This window comes from Danaus plexippus, chromosome 11 (assembly GCF_018135715.1).
Source record: "Danaus plexippus chromosome 11, MEX_DaPlex, whole genome shotgun sequence".
NCBI classification, from domain to species: Eukaryota; Metazoa; Arthropoda; class Insecta; order Lepidoptera; family Nymphalidae; genus Danaus; species Danaus plexippus.
Genome location: NC_083544.1, coordinates 6771539 through 6790061, shown reverse-complemented (window position 1 = coordinate 6790061; position 18523 = coordinate 6771539). Strand labels below are relative to the sequence as shown.

The following is an 18523-nucleotide window of genomic DNA, read 5'->3' as shown; positions in this document are numbered from 1 at the left end:
AATTCGATTCATTCCTTTTATTTTCATGGTTAGAACTCATAATATATTTTGAACATGTTATATTTTATACATGGATTACAATATTTTACGACTTCGATAGTAGGAGCCTGGTCGTAAAGTAGCGTTTTTTTATTGCTTCGTACCATTTTAGGACTTTATCTCTTAATATTGTCATGTGGATAAGAAAACACGATACGCGAATGATTCAATGATAACAATCAATGATTTATTAATTAAATAAAAGATAAAAAATTTCCAATATTTTTTATCGTTGAAAATACGGTAAAAACAATTGAGTGATTGTTTTTTTTCTATTTATATACTCTATATTATGTAAATAAACGAATAATGCGTTAAAAGTATTACAGTCAATGTTTTAACATGTTTTAACAATGTTATGACGTCATAGCATGCATTTTGACTCATTTAATGCATTTCATAACAGCCCTTGACATCTCATTTGCTTGTATTTTCCATTTCGTAATTTCAAACATATATTAGTATACATGACGACGAAAGGGAAAAGGGGAGAGGAGGCAGGAGTGAACAATAGTAATTTCAATCTATTTATATCTGAATTCAGCTAAATATAGCCAGTATTATATGAAGTCTTCTGTAAATATATAAGACCATAGAATCCGATTTATTCTGTTCATGAGTGCGTCGTAGGCGTTGTTGGTCGACAACATCAAAGCCTCTATAGTAGTCACTTATAATAAAAATGTTCATTTAAATGGGCTTTTAGTGTCTAATTCATGTATGGAGACTGACGATATTACTTTTTACTATTTTCGACTGAATTTACGAGCTGTAAAAGTTTTAAAATGGTAATGAGAAAGGTAATAAGACTATTTTATGTCATTTAAAATAAAATACGCTAAATATGTTACAGAATTAAGTTAATACTCATGTTATGAATATAAATTACTAAAGAATGCATGCATTTTATGATTGTATGGGTGTCGTTATCATTTAAAGGAAAAATACTGTAATTTAAATACTTTAAAATTATTTTTGAATCCAAAAATTATACTATTTGGCTCGTTGGATACTCGAACATTAATATTTTGTTTGTACGATGAATAGTTTGCTACTTTTTTAATCTTTACTAATATCTAATATATTTAATACTAAATAAATTTATTTGTTAATGCCTATATAATAAGTATTAGTGTTTTACATGATAAATTTGGTATGAGTCATCAATCAGTTCACACAATTAATAATATTTGATGATCAAAAACGTTAGAATTCACAGTTCCTAATGAAGAAGTTTTCTTGCAGCCGCTAATGGCCTTAGAGAGTTCAACACCACATAATATTCCTTATCCTATGCTAACATGACATCAGTGCGGGCGGATATGGACGAAATCGCCTTAACCCAGAAAATCGGCTCTTGTTTTTGCCGACTAAATCACCTAAAAGGAGTCGTTCGTTAAAAGCGTACGCATGTTTGAGTCGTCCGTCTGAAGGCACACATGACTTCCTATTAGTGCATTGATGTGTTTTGACAAAATGGATTTTTTTATAAAGGTAAGTTTTATGTAAGTCATTCTATGTTCAATCGAAATTAGATATTTTTAAAGTAAAATAAAAATTTAACTTTTTTTTTTACATAATATAATTTTTTTGTGCTCTCTCAAAAAATAATAAATACAAAAGCTTAGTTATACATTTTTTCTTCTGATAAATAATATTTATTTTGAAGTTACAAAATATTTTGAGGAAGCTATATAACACGGACAAAAGTCATTCGTATATAGAATTACCTGCGGTGCAACATAATTGCCTTATACTTTTCCGAGGCACTTGCAATTTAATATTTATCACAAAATTAACATTAATAGTGATAAACGTGATAAAAAGCTGACAAGAAAATTTATGTGTAAAAATAAATTACTTAAACTAAGCAATTATATCATAAACTGAAATAAATTTCTCAAAAGATCGAAAACTTATAAGAATTCTGGGTTCTGAGTTTTGTGATGTCTTACAACAAAAATTATAGTTCACACTAAACAATAATAAATTACAGATATAGCACAAGAAATATACAATGATTTTAAGATCCTGTCCCCATAGCTCACTTGTTTTTGTAGGTAATTTATCTTTTTGTGATTATATTTTTAACTTCGGAGTTTTAGTCCATTCTAATAAAATATCTTTTAGTGCTTAAGAAATTATCTCTGGACCTTTAAAAAAGTAAACTTATCAACAGGAGTTCCCAAAAAAAACAATACTGTGTGTAGCATCTGGAACATAAAATTTAAAAGTAAGAATAACCCAATGAGACTTAAATTGCAAGACAAATCTAGCGAAGTTTATTTGCCAAAATCAGTTAAAATTTTCCTAGTTTGTAGCGTATATTTTAATATGCTCATATGCCTACTATATATATATTATTACGAAACTATGTAAAAGTAATTTTCGATTCAATATTATGAAAAATAATACTAACAGCATTTCATAAATCAAAGATTTAAGTCGTAGATGAGTCAAAGGGAGGTATCTATCAGTTTATATCAGTATCTTATACTTGCAAAAATACAGAATAAGATGATACATTCAAGTCATAAATAACTGAAGGCGTATCACACAATATGTAGAGGGATATTAATGAATAACATTAGTCAGTGACGTTGATATTGACCGGTGTTCATGTTGATCCATCTCATGTAATGGGTTTCGCGATTAGTGGTAAGGATGATAAACACTACACAGTATACGCTATAGCAATTAGAAAGTACCAATTGCTTACTGCAGCTTCACTCGTTGTCGCAGATGTTATGGATATGTTACACTACACTTTAAGTATAAATAGCCTCATAAGTGAAATTAAATATACAGTAATTAATGGAATGGAAAATTCATCAAATTATCAAAGCTTACATTAATTGAATAATTGTTTCTCGTCTTATCTCAAAATATCTTACTGGATTTGTATTTGTTATGGTATTTAGGTAAAATATCAGTTGGGTAACAAATTTCTATGCCTATACGAATTAATCTTTCACTTAGAAAATGAAAAGAGTACAAATAATTAAAAAAATAAATCCATCTATGCAAGAAGCTATGGACAAAACTATTACTAACATTGCATAGATAATATCTATTAGATATAACATTATATTCTTCTTATATTAATAAATTATAAAAAGTATATTAATTGTTACAATATTCATTATTGTAATTACTGTCGACCAGGTATTTTCTGCAATCAGACATTTCAAGTATTGGGTGCAAGTTAAATTTTTAACAGATATAATGTTATTAGTTAAAAAAATCCATAAATTATAATTTATGATATCACTATTTAAACGAAATGTCCATCTTTTAAACTGCGTTTCTTTTATTAAATCCATAAGATGAGTTTCCATTATTTACCTTTGAAAGAGCGAGCTTTATGCAAAGAGATCTATATTCATTATGTCATCTGCCAGATGACCTTTAGAAAGGTAGAGAAAAGAGCGTATTGGTCCGCGCAAATACAAAATACAATAAAAATAATGATACAATATAATTGATAATAACAAAAACACGTTAATAGTATACAAAGTTTTGACTTAATTTAAATTGTTTTTCTATTATAGGTGGTTTTGTTTACAACTTTGTTATGGACTCCAGCATCACCAGCTCCTCGGCAGAAGAGGCTTAGTTTAGCGGCTCATTCTCCAAGTTACTATTATACAGACGTAGCAGGTATGTATCAAAAGTAAACATCCAAGTGATAAAATATCAAGTTATAAGCAACGTATAAGGAAGCTTGCGATATGGTCAAATATTATTTAGGTACTTTATCTGCGAAATTGATTAGATTTTATAGACTTCATTTATAATAGGAAGTTTACCAAAACTGTTATAGTAAAATGTTACTTTAATAGTGTCTATTGGTACATGTTCTGGTTGTCTTGAAGAGCCGCCCACTTTTGTTTAGAATTATAACATATCTATTTTTTAAGTGTAACGACTTCTTATGGTTCATGAATAAATATAATATAGACGTACATTTTGAGTACATTGACTAGAAGTTGCTAGTTTGAAATCATGCGTCTAATTGCCAATGCTATGGCATTATCTGTAGATATTGTTTTATCAATTATGCAAACACCTTTTAATGATTACATTGTTTTTAAATATTGAGGAATTCCCATAAATATTATTCTCAATAGGTCATCCAGGAACGTACTCTTTTGGTTATGACGTATTAGATCCAGAGACTGGCAACACTCAATTTCGTTCTGAGGAGAAGTATCCAAATGGAACAGTCGTCGGCAGCTACGGATATATTGATCCCAAAGGGAGATCACGCCGTTTTAACTATATTGCTGATGAATATGGATACAGGTAAATGCTGTACAGTTTTAATTAAGTTATAACTAAAAGGATGTTTGGAGCTAGTCCAAGCTCATTTCAACCAATACTTACATGTGAATATGTCTTTCATTACATTTTAGATTAATGAACGACGTACCAAAAAAGCAGAACTATCAAAGCACACCTGAAAACATTAATACGTCAACGGAGGCATCCATCACTTGGAGCCGACCCAGGAAACCAAATAAAAAGAAACAACAGTCAAAGTCGGAAAAACCTTCGAGTATCCTGCAACCGCCTTTTTTCTATAGGCTATAACTATAATACAAAAATATTTTGATATTAAGTTAAAATTTATTATAATTTTTATTTAAATAATAATTATTTTTTTAAATTATTTATCTTTTATCTGTAATACTAGTATTGATTTAAAGAGGTTTCTTGGTATGTAATAATGACAAAAAAGAAATTAAAAAATAATTGACTAGTGTCACGAGTGCGTTGTACGAACGTTTTGGTAAAGCTATTTATTTTGTGTTTATATAGAATGTTAAACAGTCTTAATAAAATAATAATGTATACTTCTTTGGTGATTTTGCTGGCCTACTTAATGTCCTGCTATACTGCTTTTGGTATGACTTATTTATTGTGCGATTCAATTTATTAAGCATAAAATTAAGTAATCTAGCGTCAGTTTATAATATCCATTTGTATGTAAAAATACTTAGAATTGTGGATGTATAGACAAAAAAAATTCTTTTCTCTGATTTTCAATCATTTTGTGTCAGTACAAAATAACAACAGTTTTGTAATGTTCATAGTAATAAAACTAACTTCTATGAAGTTATTTAAAAAAAATAATTTAAATAAGTTAATATCAAGGAACTTGTAATTCCATAATCATAATAATAGGTTATCCAATGAAAGGACAAGAAGAGAAAACGCATGTACAGAAGAACGAGAAGAAATTTCCTAACGGTACTATTGTGGGAAAATACTCTTATAGAGATAAAGATGGCAATCCAATACACGTCAGATATTACGCTGATGGTTCAAGTTATGGGTAAGATAAAGATTTACTACAATAGTATTATTATTGCACTCATTTTAAGAAGCTTTGACATTCATATTAATTATATTAGTTTCAATTAATAGTTTCAATTATGTCTTATTGACAGTTATTTATAGTATAAGAATGAACACAAAGATGTTTCTTACATTAAAATACTTTTTACATGTTGATATCGTTCACAGATTTCAGTTTTATGAAATAATTTTTTTAATTATATATTTTATTTTTATCCCTTTTTATCAAATCTGTGCGATGAGTATTTTTACATGCATGTATGTGTAAATAAATAAATACTTTTATGAACTTTAGACTTTGTTGATATTGATACGATTTAATGATACAATTCTATTCTAGTGTCGAACTGAAGAGTGTTAAAGTTTTTGGATCACAACCAGACAATTTAAAGGAGGCGATTAATTTGGAGGTGCCACCAGAACCGTATGAGGAGGCCATAAACAAGGCAAATTCATTGCTTAGTAACAGTTTTGTAAAAAATAAGTCCTATACACCATTTCAAGTTATTAACGCAGTTCCCGAAGAAACTTCGAAACCTAAAAAGCAGAATGATGATTACGAGATATTTTTAGAAAATGACATTAGGCCTTCACAAGATTGCAACAAGGAAAAAATCCGAATTTACACAGATAAGTCCAAGAGGAAAGTGAGAAAGGCAGATGAAGAAAATAATTTTTTCTGCGAACGATTTTAATAATGTCTCTTATTAGATTATACATTTTATTAATTTCACCTAAAATTATTTTTATTTTTATAAATATAAGATGTCTGAAATAAAACAAAAGGATATGTTACTTGTAATTAAATGTTTTTTTTTTTCATTCTTAAATTATTTAAATTATTTGTTTCAATGAATAACGGTTTATGAATGAACATGTAATGTGACATCTGAAATGTGGGAAAATGGAAAATTTACTTTTATTTGATGACACTTTAATTCTCAATTTAAATTTAATCTGCTTATTATATTTATTAAATTAAATGGAAAAGTATATTTTATAACACAGTTGTGGTATATCGATTGTTGTTACAATTTATTATATAAGAGCTAGTTGTATTAAATGACAATAGATCTGAAGAATCTCAATTGAGAAATTACGCATGAGCGACGCGCGATAAGTGGACTAGTGCGTGCATTGTATCGGAAGCGATTGATAAATAATTTGTTAGGTTGAAAGTAAGTATTGCGACAATATTAATTAGAATATCAAAAATACACATCATATGATACACAAAATATTTTAGTATTTTATTTAACAGCTCAACTAGGCAATGGTTCATTTTTGTTGAAGGTTTAATCATTGTTTATAATAACTGAAATCTGAAATAACTGAAAACTGAACAAATAAAAATGCAAATTTATTTTGAGTTTAAATAATTTAGGATTATAACATATAGATAGGAATATACACAATGAAACAAAAAATAAATTATTTTTTTTGTTTCATTGAGTATATTTATTTATATTATGCGAGAAAGTAAGTCTTGCATCAACTTAGTGTTTACAAACGACTGATCTATTTCATGCTTGTATGTATTTATAGCGAAAGTGCATTTTAATCTTTATTATAGGATTTGAATTTAAATTTTAAATTGTCACGTAACGAGACAACTTTTTACATTGCCTTCGCCAATATTGTTATAATAAAATATAAAAAAGCAAATAAAAAATATCGTAAACCTATGTTTTGAATGTCACAGATAATAATAAATTCATTTTTAAAAAGCAAAAAAATATTAATCATAAAACAGTTTATATTTTAGAATATATAATAGGCAGTTATAAAATACAGACATAGTTTTCATTCGGCTTACCTTTTAATAACATTTTACCCAAACATATCAATACGAAGGGCAAGTAACAGCAAGTAAAGTAAGAATTGTTTAAAAATAATATCATTCATAATTTAAAGGTATACTGCCAGTTGACATGTGTATGTAGTTTTATTGTTAGTCTTTAAATATTACATGTTTTTCTGTATACGACTTTAAAGATGTCATTTATTTTTACATCCTATTTAAACTAAATGAGCGCATTTTTCAAACGCACAGCATCTTCTAACCTAAGACTATCCAGTGGATTACCAGCATTATTCAGAAACCTATTACATTATGACACTAAGATGCGAGGAGCGTTTACGTAAGAATGTGTTGACCGCTTTCCACGTTTCAACTCAATTATATGACAATGGTGGAATATTTTAAATAATAAGTAATAATGTACTTTTAGTTATTTTTAATATCAAGCAGGGAAATATTGCTGTATTATTGTCTTGATAGTAAGTTATACTTCTTGCATTTTATATAGGAAATAGCAAGAAATACGTTATTTGATTATTCCATAAGAGTGTCACAGTTCGATTCAGAGTCTTCTTGTAGCATTGTATTTACTTAACTCGGAAGGAAGCATTTTTTTTAACAAATTAGAGTTGCTTATCTAACTGCCTATAACACTTAACGCACAACCTAGATGACATGCTTCTTATAGATATATTGATCAATCATACAACAAACATAATCTTTGATAACATTGGATTACGTTTTCTAACATAAAGGTTCTACACAGAATAAATTTTACCTGCATTATACTTTATAATAACGGTGACATAATTAAATACTTCCTTATAACTGTAAAAATAAATTATTTATCGGCTATTAGCAAATTTTCAACACACTGAAATTTCAGAATATTTTAACAACGCTTATGATATTTGAAAATAAAAAAGGTTACATGTTATTCAAAACAAAAAAAAAATTAAAAAAATTATTATTACTTCAAATAAAACACGAGGTGAGTAGATGTGTCAACCTGAGTTTAAAATACCTATATTTCAATAGTAAGTATTATTTTTAAAATGTGCGTACATTTGGTAAACAAACAATAAGTGTATGAAAAATTTTTTTGCTGTACCCACCACTCTCCGCTATCAAACATATATATTGATGTTCCGTTTTCTCTACCACACATGTTATCTTCTCTCCGACTGGATAAGATTTTATTCTGTAAATTTATTTTGTGTTTGTGTGAAGATGTCTTTTAAGGTGAGGATAAATTTACTTAAATTAAATAAGCGTACTGTTAAACATAATATTTCTGCGGACAATATTACACAGTTTTCCAATTCAAAAACTTCAGGTTTATTAAATCAAACCGTCTTATGTATGAAAATAAATTGATAGCGTTACTTATTATTAATAAGCACAAATAAAATAACAATACAAAAAATATCCCTGATGTATCTTTTTTAATATTATCAAGATATTTATTTTAATTAGAAAAAAATAAGTGCCCTTGATCAAGTTGATATTTGACAAGTGACGTTGTGAAAGAATAAGGGAGGAGATCCAAGTTTTTATATTTCATAATTCCAGTGTGAATAAGGCCTATCATAAAATAAAAAAATACATATTCATTTTATTTAAAATGAAATTAATTTAATATATTTATTTTCATTATTTGTCCATATTATCTTAACCTGTTTTTGTATTTAAAAATTATGTATTTTTCTTTTAATCCTTTAACATACACGGAGATTTAATTGTACATTAAGCAATTTTAAGATCTCATTGTAGGCATAAATTCGTACATTATGTGTTTTAAATTATCGAATTTCTTTTTTTATAATAATGGATCACTGTTATATGTATTTTATAAAATTTATTTCCTTTGTTTTATTGTACCATCATTGTAGACGAATAAGAATATGTTGATGTTTTTTATAGAAAACGGTTAGATAATTGACATTAACAATTAGTAGATGCGAAATAACAAACAAAAAATACAAACATAACGATTACGAGAACGATTGAAAGTTCGTGAGAAATAAAAACAAAAACAGCTCTTGTTTCAATGAAATCATTTATTCATTTTCATTGATCATTGTTTTATTGTGACATAAGAGTCCAATGATCTAAAGCGAATGAAAAAATACATTTTCTTTTACTATTTACATATTTATCTCACCTCATACTTTTTATGCGGTTAAAAATTGGTGCTAACTACTAAACGGGATATAAATTGGTGTTTATTTCAACACATGCTTTGGCCCGTAGATAAATTCCCCTTAATTTACGAAGGGATGTATAATCATATTAATATTATAACTTAGTCTGGATGTACATATGTATGTATGTTTTTTTGATGAATATATGGATGTGTTATTGCTTGTTGCTTTTTCACAGAATAACTACAAAGCATGTTTAGATTTAACTTTACAGCTTGACATCAAAATTAGAGAAAGGCTGTAAAATAAGTATCCCGATGTATCCCAGGATAAAGAAATTACAGTTGTGTTGTGTATGAAGTCACTTGATGAAAACAATGTCCATGTCGCTTGGTTGCCATATCTATCGTTCAAAAACACTTTGTACATTTCTTTAATTTCAAAGTTCATGAGCACAAGATCGCAGGCAAAAACTAGTAAAGAAAAAAAAAATTAAATATATCTGTAGTTTCACTCAGCCTTAATGATTTTTTTTATAGGATTTGGTAAATTATATAAGACATGCCAGTACTTTTCTGTGATAGTACTATTAAAGTTCTTTCTCCACTCTATGGTTAGGATGTAGTGACATGCATAGCGGGATAGTTTATTTATAGAATGTGTATGTTACAGGGCTTACTCATAGCATCAGCGGTTATAGCCTGTGCAAATGCCCGGTTATTCACGTATTTAAGACCAGCGGAACCGCATACAGCTGCCAGTTTTGTGAACGCAGAACCAAAAATTGAATATGCACTCCAACACATACCAGAAGAAGAGCACATGGATTATTATGTAAGTACCAAGTGTTGCGATGTATTGACTCATGAACGAATATTGTGTAACCTTATGATATCCAATGACTATGACAATTTTCTTATCGTCATGGTTTTCTATTAAATCATAATATTTAATTTTTAAGGTGTTTAATTTAAAAAAAGATATGTTATTATTAATCACATTAAATTTTCAAAATTAACGAAACAAATAATTTTATACATCGTTTTCTTTAGTATTCTCTTCATTATTGTATCTACTTTCGCAAGCGTCGCGGCTATTACTAACAAAAAATCTGTAGATAAAACGTAAGGTTATTGCACGGTACATTCACAATGTACAGGAAACTAGTGATAGGTTTGGATTTCCGTTCAAGTCTTTCTATTAGTTGCGCCAGTGACGATCATTTGATTTTTTTTTGGAAGCATTTATTGCTGCAGGGCTTTCTATTTTTTAGTGTATGCAGTTTATTTAATATAAATTCTTTTCTGTCATTATAGTTGATTCATATTTTATAAAAGACATTTATTTTTGATTATTGTACGCGTTGTGATTTTGTGTGAAGCTTATATTATTTTGCATATTATATTTGGTAGTCAACTCATTTTGTGGATTACTATTTTTATATTTTATATATTATAAAGTTCTGTAATGATTTTTAAAGACAAACATTATTATTTATAATTTATTTTTTGTTGAATTTGGCAATAAATCACTATACAAAACAGAACAATATAATTTTTAAGAAAATAATTTATTGATATAAGCAGGAACTTGATGCAGAACGTATCTTAGATAAATTTTAAGGTTATGGTAATTGAATTCTTTTTTTTTTGATTTTAGGCGTATCCTAAATACGTGTTTAAGTACGGAGTGAATGACTTTCATACTGGAGACATAAAGACTCATCACGAGAGCAGAGATGGTGATGTCGTCAAAGGTTGGTGTCTTTGATAAAATTATAGTAATATCTCAGTTAGTTTTTATATTTATTTAGTCTTAGGTGTGTATATTTTTCTTTCACTACCTTAATTTTAGTCAAAACTTTTCGTGTCCTTTTGAGCTTCTTCGTGAAAATATGAATATTTAGCTTATTTATTCGGAAACTTTCAAATAAACAATATGTGTCATTAAAGGAAATCATAGTACGTAAAGCTTAATTGCATACATTTCTTAAAAATAAATAATTGGAATTTATATTCTACGCTGATGATTAATTTTGTTTATTTATACCCATTTTCGATACCAGGTCAGTACACGGTTGTAGAGCCCGATGGTTCTATCAGGACAGTCGATTACACGGCCGATAACCACAACGGTTTCAATGCAGTGGTACATAAGACAGCTCCCATTTCCGCCCACGAAGCCCATCTTTAATATATAAAACTAACTTTTATATAGTAAGACAGTGTTGTTAATTTAACATTACCATACATGCTTGGTGTTAATTTATTAGTAAGTATTTTAAATCGACTTTTTTCTATCGATCCAGATATGTTTATACGATTTGATGTTTTATTTATTAAACACAATGTACCTGATTATTGTTTTTCTTTGATTATTTTTTATTGTGATTTATAATAAAATAAATACATAACTATATTATTTTATTCTCCCTATAAGGATTTTTATGTAACATTGTCAATGCCATCTTTAAATAAGTAGAGGTATGATTGCAGTTTGAACCCTATTAGGTATTAAATTAGTTCCACGACAGTTTCCTAGATGGAGCTTGTAATACAAAATATCGATTTATTGAAAATTAATTTTAGAAACAAATGAAATATGTAATGTATGGAAAAGTATTAATATAATTTTTTTTTCTTTCAATTACAAATAGATGTGAGAGATTTATTGATTGGACCTAAGAGTATATCATTAATATTATTTAACGCCGATTTCTATGTAATTTTAAATATAAACCAAACCGTGACATAAGCACAGAATAATTTTGTTTTTTTAATTTTAAATATGATCAAAATAAAATATTATATTAAAAAAAAAACGAGGAATATTTTTACTACAATGTTCTGAAATTATAAGTAATGCATTTCTAAATAACTTTAATAAATATATTTTTTCTATTTACACCATACAATAATACTATAGATGTGAATTAATTCAGTGATTTCTTGTAAAATTATCTTTTAAACCAGTAAAATTTATACTAAAATCATTATCATAATTAATTTCGAAATCAAAAAATATTATAATAATAATATTCTGTATTGAATATCTTTTACATTACTTGAAATTGATAAATATTTATTTTATCGGGCATTTGTTTCGTTGATTATTATCAGGAAATCAATAACTAAATCAAAACTTATTTACAAATGTGGTAGGTTTCATTGTCATTGTCCGATATAATTTGCAAGTCCACCATAAATATTTTAAAAAGACATCGATCGGATGTAATGCATTTTTTACATTGAAAATTATTTGTAAGTATTATATCTATATTATTGCAATACCTATTACGAAAACCTATCCTAATTTCCTTATGATCAACCACAACCACAACCACATAAATATTTGAGATTTAAGACTGTTAGAAGTAATATCACCAGTAAGGGGGGCAGAAAACTGTTCTTAACATTTAATATACGTGTATTGGAAGGTAACATAAAATTAATGATTTCATTTAAAAGTTAACAGGTTCAATGTCGAATGTTGGAAAAAGAAATATTCAAAATTCCTTTTTCAATAACAACGCTACTTAATTCCTTGCCATGAGAAAAATTGCGAAATTTCCATCGAAAGGCAATTCGTGCATATTTCTTTTACCAGAAGGTATCACGAGATAGTTTCACACGTAAATTAGAGCTCTGGGTAGTATTTACTCTGATGAAACTAAGACTCTAATTACCATACTCCAAATGTTTTACCTCACGTCCTAAGTCCTTAATATTGCTTACAAAAAATATCTATTGCTTGTAAAAAATAAAATTTGTCAAATATAAGTCCTGATAAATAAATTTATTTGGACATTCGTAGATATTTAACCAAAAATTATAATAGTGGGTAACGAAACAAAATTTTAATTTACTCTGAGTTTTTTGAATTTTAATATATATTAAAAAATATTTTGTTGTTAGAAAATAACAATACTTTTATAAGCCTCGTATGATTTTACTGTTGTGTTGCAATCTTATTTACATGCAGCGTCATTGTACCGTGCGAAACTTTTCTCAATTAGCCGCAGTGCACCCTAGGAAACATTGCTTTGGCGGCCCCGCATCAAGGCTGGCTAAACCTAAGGCCGTTATAAAAGCCTGTGAACCCTCCTTTGTTTTATTCTAGGAAGAAATTTACTGTGTAACAGACGTATTTAAGAATCAACATGTATATAAATGGTTTGATGTTCATATGTATTTGTGTAGTATCAGTGCTGGGATACGTTCAAGCTAGACCGAAAATTGATGCTGTATTTAGTCCGGTTTTTGAACCGGGATATGAATATTATGAAGTAAGTTTTATATTTAATACCACTGATATGCTGTCAGCAATTACGAGAAAAATGTTTATAGTAATTTAAACAATAAAACAATTTATACAGGGACGGCCTAAATATGCGTTCAATTATGGCGTGGCGGACCATACAACCGGGGACATCAAGTCACAACACGAGTCAAGGGACGGTGAAGTGGTCAAAGGTAATGCTTGTTATCATAAGATTACCTAAAAGTTCGATATATTTTTTTAAATATTTAAATTAGCTTCATAGAAATAATACCTAAATTGGAACATTTGGTGTTGCCTGGTTCAGAATGGATACGGACGCAATGATTTTATCAAATAAAAAGCTTCTGTGTCTTAGCAACATTCATTTATATTTCTTATTTATGGATTATTTGTACGAGTAGCAATTATCTATTCTCACAAATTTTTCATTGAGAAGGAGCGATATGGCCAAAATTATATGAATTTACGTCGTAAAACGTAGCTGTTGACCTAAATAATATATATGTGTATATATATATATATATATAAAATCAGTACCTTATTCTTTCTCTTAATATTTGTGTTATTACTTATATTTTTAAAGATTTTGTTAGAGAATTAGTCAAATATTTGACAACTAAAATATTATTGATCGAATTAGTAAATAACCTCAAGCAGCAGACTTCAGATGAGGTGTTTATAGACAAACGGTTAAAAAAAAAATTTTTTTGGTGGAATTCTATAAAAAATTAATTACTATCAGTTAGTATTTATAAAGTCAATTAAACCATTCAACCACTGTATATATTTAATAGAGTTTACCTTAACTAATTCGTATCTTAAACGAATATAAAGCTTGTAAAAGTTAGTTATCATAGTATCACTAAAGGAATTCTAATTGGATAGAATTTAAAAGGCAAAAAATATATTTTATTACCTGGTATATTATACCCATATATAAGTTTAATCATAACGAAATAGGGTTCATAACATCACACGTAAAACGCTCATTCTACAACGTGATTATTTAGCATCGTGTTACGTAACTAACGAATAGTTCCCTCTGAAACTACATATTTATAAACACCGTAGCATTGTTTCTAAAACTATGCCGCCGTTAGCATTTCTTTAACAGAAACATCCAATTAATTAAGAAAATAAAAATGTACTTTGCATTCTAGTTTAGAATTATATAATGATTTGAGTTGATAATATATAAGATTATACTTTAGATATTAGTTTTGTTCATGATATTGTTAGAGTTGAGTATTAGTTTTATTTATTATTATTAAATATTATACATTTTTTTTATATTATTGGTGTTAAATATTTAAAGTATGGCAGCTATCATATATATATATACTATATACTTCTTTTATAATACGACATACAAAATTTTTCCTTTTAATTGTGCTCTATAAACGTGAAGCATGATTATATAACATTTTCTTATAAAAATATTTTATATAATAATTGAATATCTTTATTTTAGCTTCTCGTAACCACCTTAATTGAAGATCAGACTGGTGATCTATCACAATATCTGATGTCATTTCTATGTATTTTTTAGTATATTCGTTTATCATATGTAAATAACATGCAAATATCATCACTGGAGCCGATCAAAAGTTAATATTTCCTTGAAGCGTGATAAATTTGTTTATTTTATTAATTTCTATATTTTTGAAACAGTGAAGCAGACATACTCTTCTTAATGAGAAATTAGATTCAAATCTTTATTTAATATTATGTTAAAGAATGAAAAGAATTTTATACGAATGCGAAATAATAAAAACGACAAGCTTTTATGATAGAAATTGTGTTAGAAAAAGTATTGAATTTTATTTAGAATTTTTGAAGAATATATTATAATTTTTGCATTTTTAATAGCAAGTTGGTTTCGAAATATATTTTGAAGTATTTATTTAATTCTCTGATTATAATCCAATTTTTTATAAAATTGCGAATGTTTGTGAGGATGGATTGATTGATGAGGATTTTCTTTTTTACGTAAAAATTTTTAAAACGGATTTTGGAAACATTTTTGAGTAATGTATTTTGAATATTAGAAAAAGATTAGAAGTTATTCCTTTTTTCCGTGTAGTTTCCGAGAGAACACGGTTAAAGAACTTAATTAAATAATATGAAATTACCTGTCGATGCTGCTTGGTTAGCATATCTATGATTTTGATACGATACATTTCTTTCTGAACCTAATTCCTAAGTCTACCCGGACAAAGTCGCTAGCAAAATCTAATTTTATAAGAAGTAACAAAATATCCATCCAGAACTTTTCACCTTCTTTGGTGTATGCGTCTTTATGGTCACTGAGCATTTTCATTTCTACTGAGACATCGGAAATCAAAAGTTCAATATCATTTGACAATCCAATCTCAACTTTACGTAACTGTTCTCTAATTTATACAGTTAGCGTCGGATTTTTAATCCCATGATAAGAATCTTATTTCTATAAACTGTTGAAAGAAGAAAAAAAAATCTGTAAAAGATTATTAAATACTAATTCTTTTTAATGATTTTGATGGTGTATTCGACCCAGGGAGCTCTATAACTTATAACGTCGATTAAATACTCTTACAGCTTATTTTAGGGGGTTTCAATAGCCTCAACTTTTCAGACTCTCCTTTTTAGTAATCCTAGTTTAAATTATTAGAATACATGTATTAATTTATTAAAATATGTATTTTCAGGACAATATTCTTTAGTTGAGCCAGACGGTTCTATACGGACAGTTGACTACACAGCAGATCCCATTCATGGTTTTAACGCGGTCGTGTCAAAAGTCGGACCAAGTGTACACCCGGCACCGAAGCCTCACCCACGCGTACAGCCGGCTATAATACAATATGTACCGAAACCTATACCAGTGCCTGTACAAATACCGAAGCAATATCTCACTCAGCAGATTTTTGCATCGCCTGAAACTTACTGTAAGTTTTTTTATGAAAAATTTTATATTCGAAATCAACTTTATCATTTAGATTGATTGTACAAAATGAAATCAATGATTTATTCGTCATAATGAAATAACTATCTATTATTGCTAGTATTGATAACACATTGGTTATAATATGTAACAATACTAAATGTAGCAAAGAAATGAATGAATGAATGAAACTACAAAAAATACAAAGTTAAAGTTATGGCCAGGAGATATCGTGTAATTAGTATCAGATAACGAGGCATATCCCATTGTTTTCGGTATAATATTCGGACTATTGTCTTTCAGCGTACGCGAAGGTCGCAGCGCCACAGTTTCCCGAGTACGACGGTTATGACATCGACGGACCTTCTAACAACTTCTATTAATAAAATATATTTAAATAGTGTTTTAAGGATATATTATTTCTATAATAAATCATTACAACCAAAATTCACTATTGCGAGCCGTACCTAATTTCATATTTCAGAAGTCATAATTGTACATAATATACACTTCCTGTTTATTTGAGTCATATTATAAAAAGGAACAGTTGTAGTGTACTTAAAGTTTTTAGACCGGAAACCGGATAGTAAACCGGAAGTAGTGTCTTTATATTGGTGAAATAAGGATGCTAAGGTAAGCAAAAGGCTTCAATGACTGGTCATTGAAATTTAATTTCGTTATTATTTAATTAAAATTAACTTTTAGTTCTTTGGTCCATTGAGTTTATATAAAATTAAAACAAAAATAACTTTATGTAAACAAAAATAATTTGCTAGTTTAAATATAACATTTGTACACAGTATGCACTTATTATTATTTGCATATGTATTAAGGGTTAAGAACTGAGTATTTTACTATATGAAAATGTTGCATAAGGCGCTTGAAAGATTTTTACAAAATATTCTTTAGTCAGTTTGAGAGCGTCGAAAATGGCAGGCGAAATTTTTAAAATTATTATACCCAACATTTCAAAATCAACAAGTTATGGTATTTAAACATTTTAATTATAACATTTACAACTTTTACCAGTACTCATTTAAATAAAACTAATATAATATTTACGAAAGAACTGCAAGTTTTTTATTTTCTTGTCGTCTGTCCGTGATCACGGTTGCTGCAAACTACCCGAAATGTCGGGAGTATGTAGTTATAAGTAAAAAAAAAACGCGTAGTACATCCGAAAATATTAGTTTTTTTTATTTGTTTATATTTTTTAATATTTCTTTTCTAATTTATTATGGTATTAACGAGACTTTTTTTGAAAGGAAAAGAAAGATTTTTATTAATTTTGGGCTTAAAAACGATCTGTTATAACTTTGATAAATATTTTTTTTTACTTTTCTTAGAATCCATTTATGTATGACATGTAATTAAACTATGACGAATAAAATTCGTTGCTAACATTCGTCACAATAATTTCCCTATTAAAATAACTTAAGAGTTATTTAAATTAAAGTTAATTTATTTTCTATTATATCTGAGATTATGGTTTAAATTTCAATGAAATGAATATTTTGAAAAATGAAAGAGAAGAAAAAAAATAATAATTTAGAAAATAACATTTTGTTATTACTATTGGGAATACAATATGTATACTCCTATTTAAACATCCGTCAAACATTCAACTCGTTCAGATGATGCTCAGTCTCGTTCACTCAAAGGAATTCGACTTTTAACTGACATCGTGACTTGCGAAACTAACCGGAACGAATTTTATATTCATCTTTATTTTAAAGTGTTGCAGATGATTTACGTTCAATATAAAAATGTGTTTTTTATGTCCAATCTCTAATACATTATTTCATATAAAAATATTTAGTGTTTTCCCGTTTCTTTGATGTTTTTGTTCTTTACTTTAAGAGCTAAATTTTTTTTCTCATTGTTTTCTGTTGCGGTGTTGTAATGAGAAAAGAAAAAACAAATTAACTGTATACAAAAATATTAATGAAAAGTATATGAGGTTTTCTGTACATT

The 18523-nt window shown here is 27.8% G+C and overlaps 3 protein-coding genes across 5 annotated transcripts; all 3 read left to right on the top strand.

Annotated features, from left to right (window-relative positions):
- The first annotated feature begins 1311 nt into the window (after nt 1–1311).
- On the top strand, nt 1312–4348 carry LOC116765516 (cuticle protein 10.9-like). The gene is made up of 3 exons (XM_032654984.2): nt 1312–1533; nt 3591–3699; nt 4170–4348. Exons 1-3 carry the CDS (start codon nt 1501–1503, stop codon nt 4346–4348), a joined length of 321 nt encoding a protein of 106 aa, XP_032510875.2. The 5' UTR covers nt 1312–1500.
- Nucleotides 4349–4734: 386 nt separating this feature from the next.
- Nucleotides 4735–6230, top strand: LOC116765510 (uncharacterized). Of its 2 annotated transcripts, none has more exons than XM_032654979.2 (3): nt 4735–4946; nt 5242–5377; nt 5741–6230. In XM_032654979.2, the coding sequence occupies exons 1-3, from the start codon at nt 4862–4864 to the stop codon at nt 6093–6095; spliced, it is 576 nt and encodes a 191-aa protein (XP_032510870.2). In that variant the 5' UTR covers nt 4735–4861; the 3' UTR covers nt 6096–6230. The 2 variants fall into 2 exon arrangements, with proteins under 2 accessions (XP_032510870.2, XP_032510869.2); XM_032654978.2 differs by having other exon boundaries at nt 4741–4946; nt 5227–5377.
- A 2002-nt stretch (nt 6231–8232) lies between these two features.
- Nucleotides 8233–16952, top strand: LOC116765512 (cuticle protein 19-like). 2 transcript variants are annotated; one of them, XM_061521965.1, is made up of 5 exons: nt 8233–8443; nt 10018–10179; nt 11005–11101; nt 16314–16553; nt 16853–16952. In XM_061521965.1, the coding sequence occupies exons 1-5, from the start codon at nt 8291–8293 to the stop codon at nt 16930–16932; spliced, it is 732 nt and encodes a 243-aa protein (XP_061377949.1). In that variant the 5' UTR covers nt 8233–8290; the 3' UTR covers nt 16933–16952. The 2 variants fall into 2 exon arrangements, with proteins under 2 accessions (XP_061377949.1, XP_032510872.2); XM_032654981.2 differs by lacking the exons at nt 8233–8443; nt 10018–10179; nt 11005–11101 and adding exons at nt 13347–13630; nt 13721–13817.
- Nucleotides 16953–18523: the final 1571 nt, after the last annotated feature.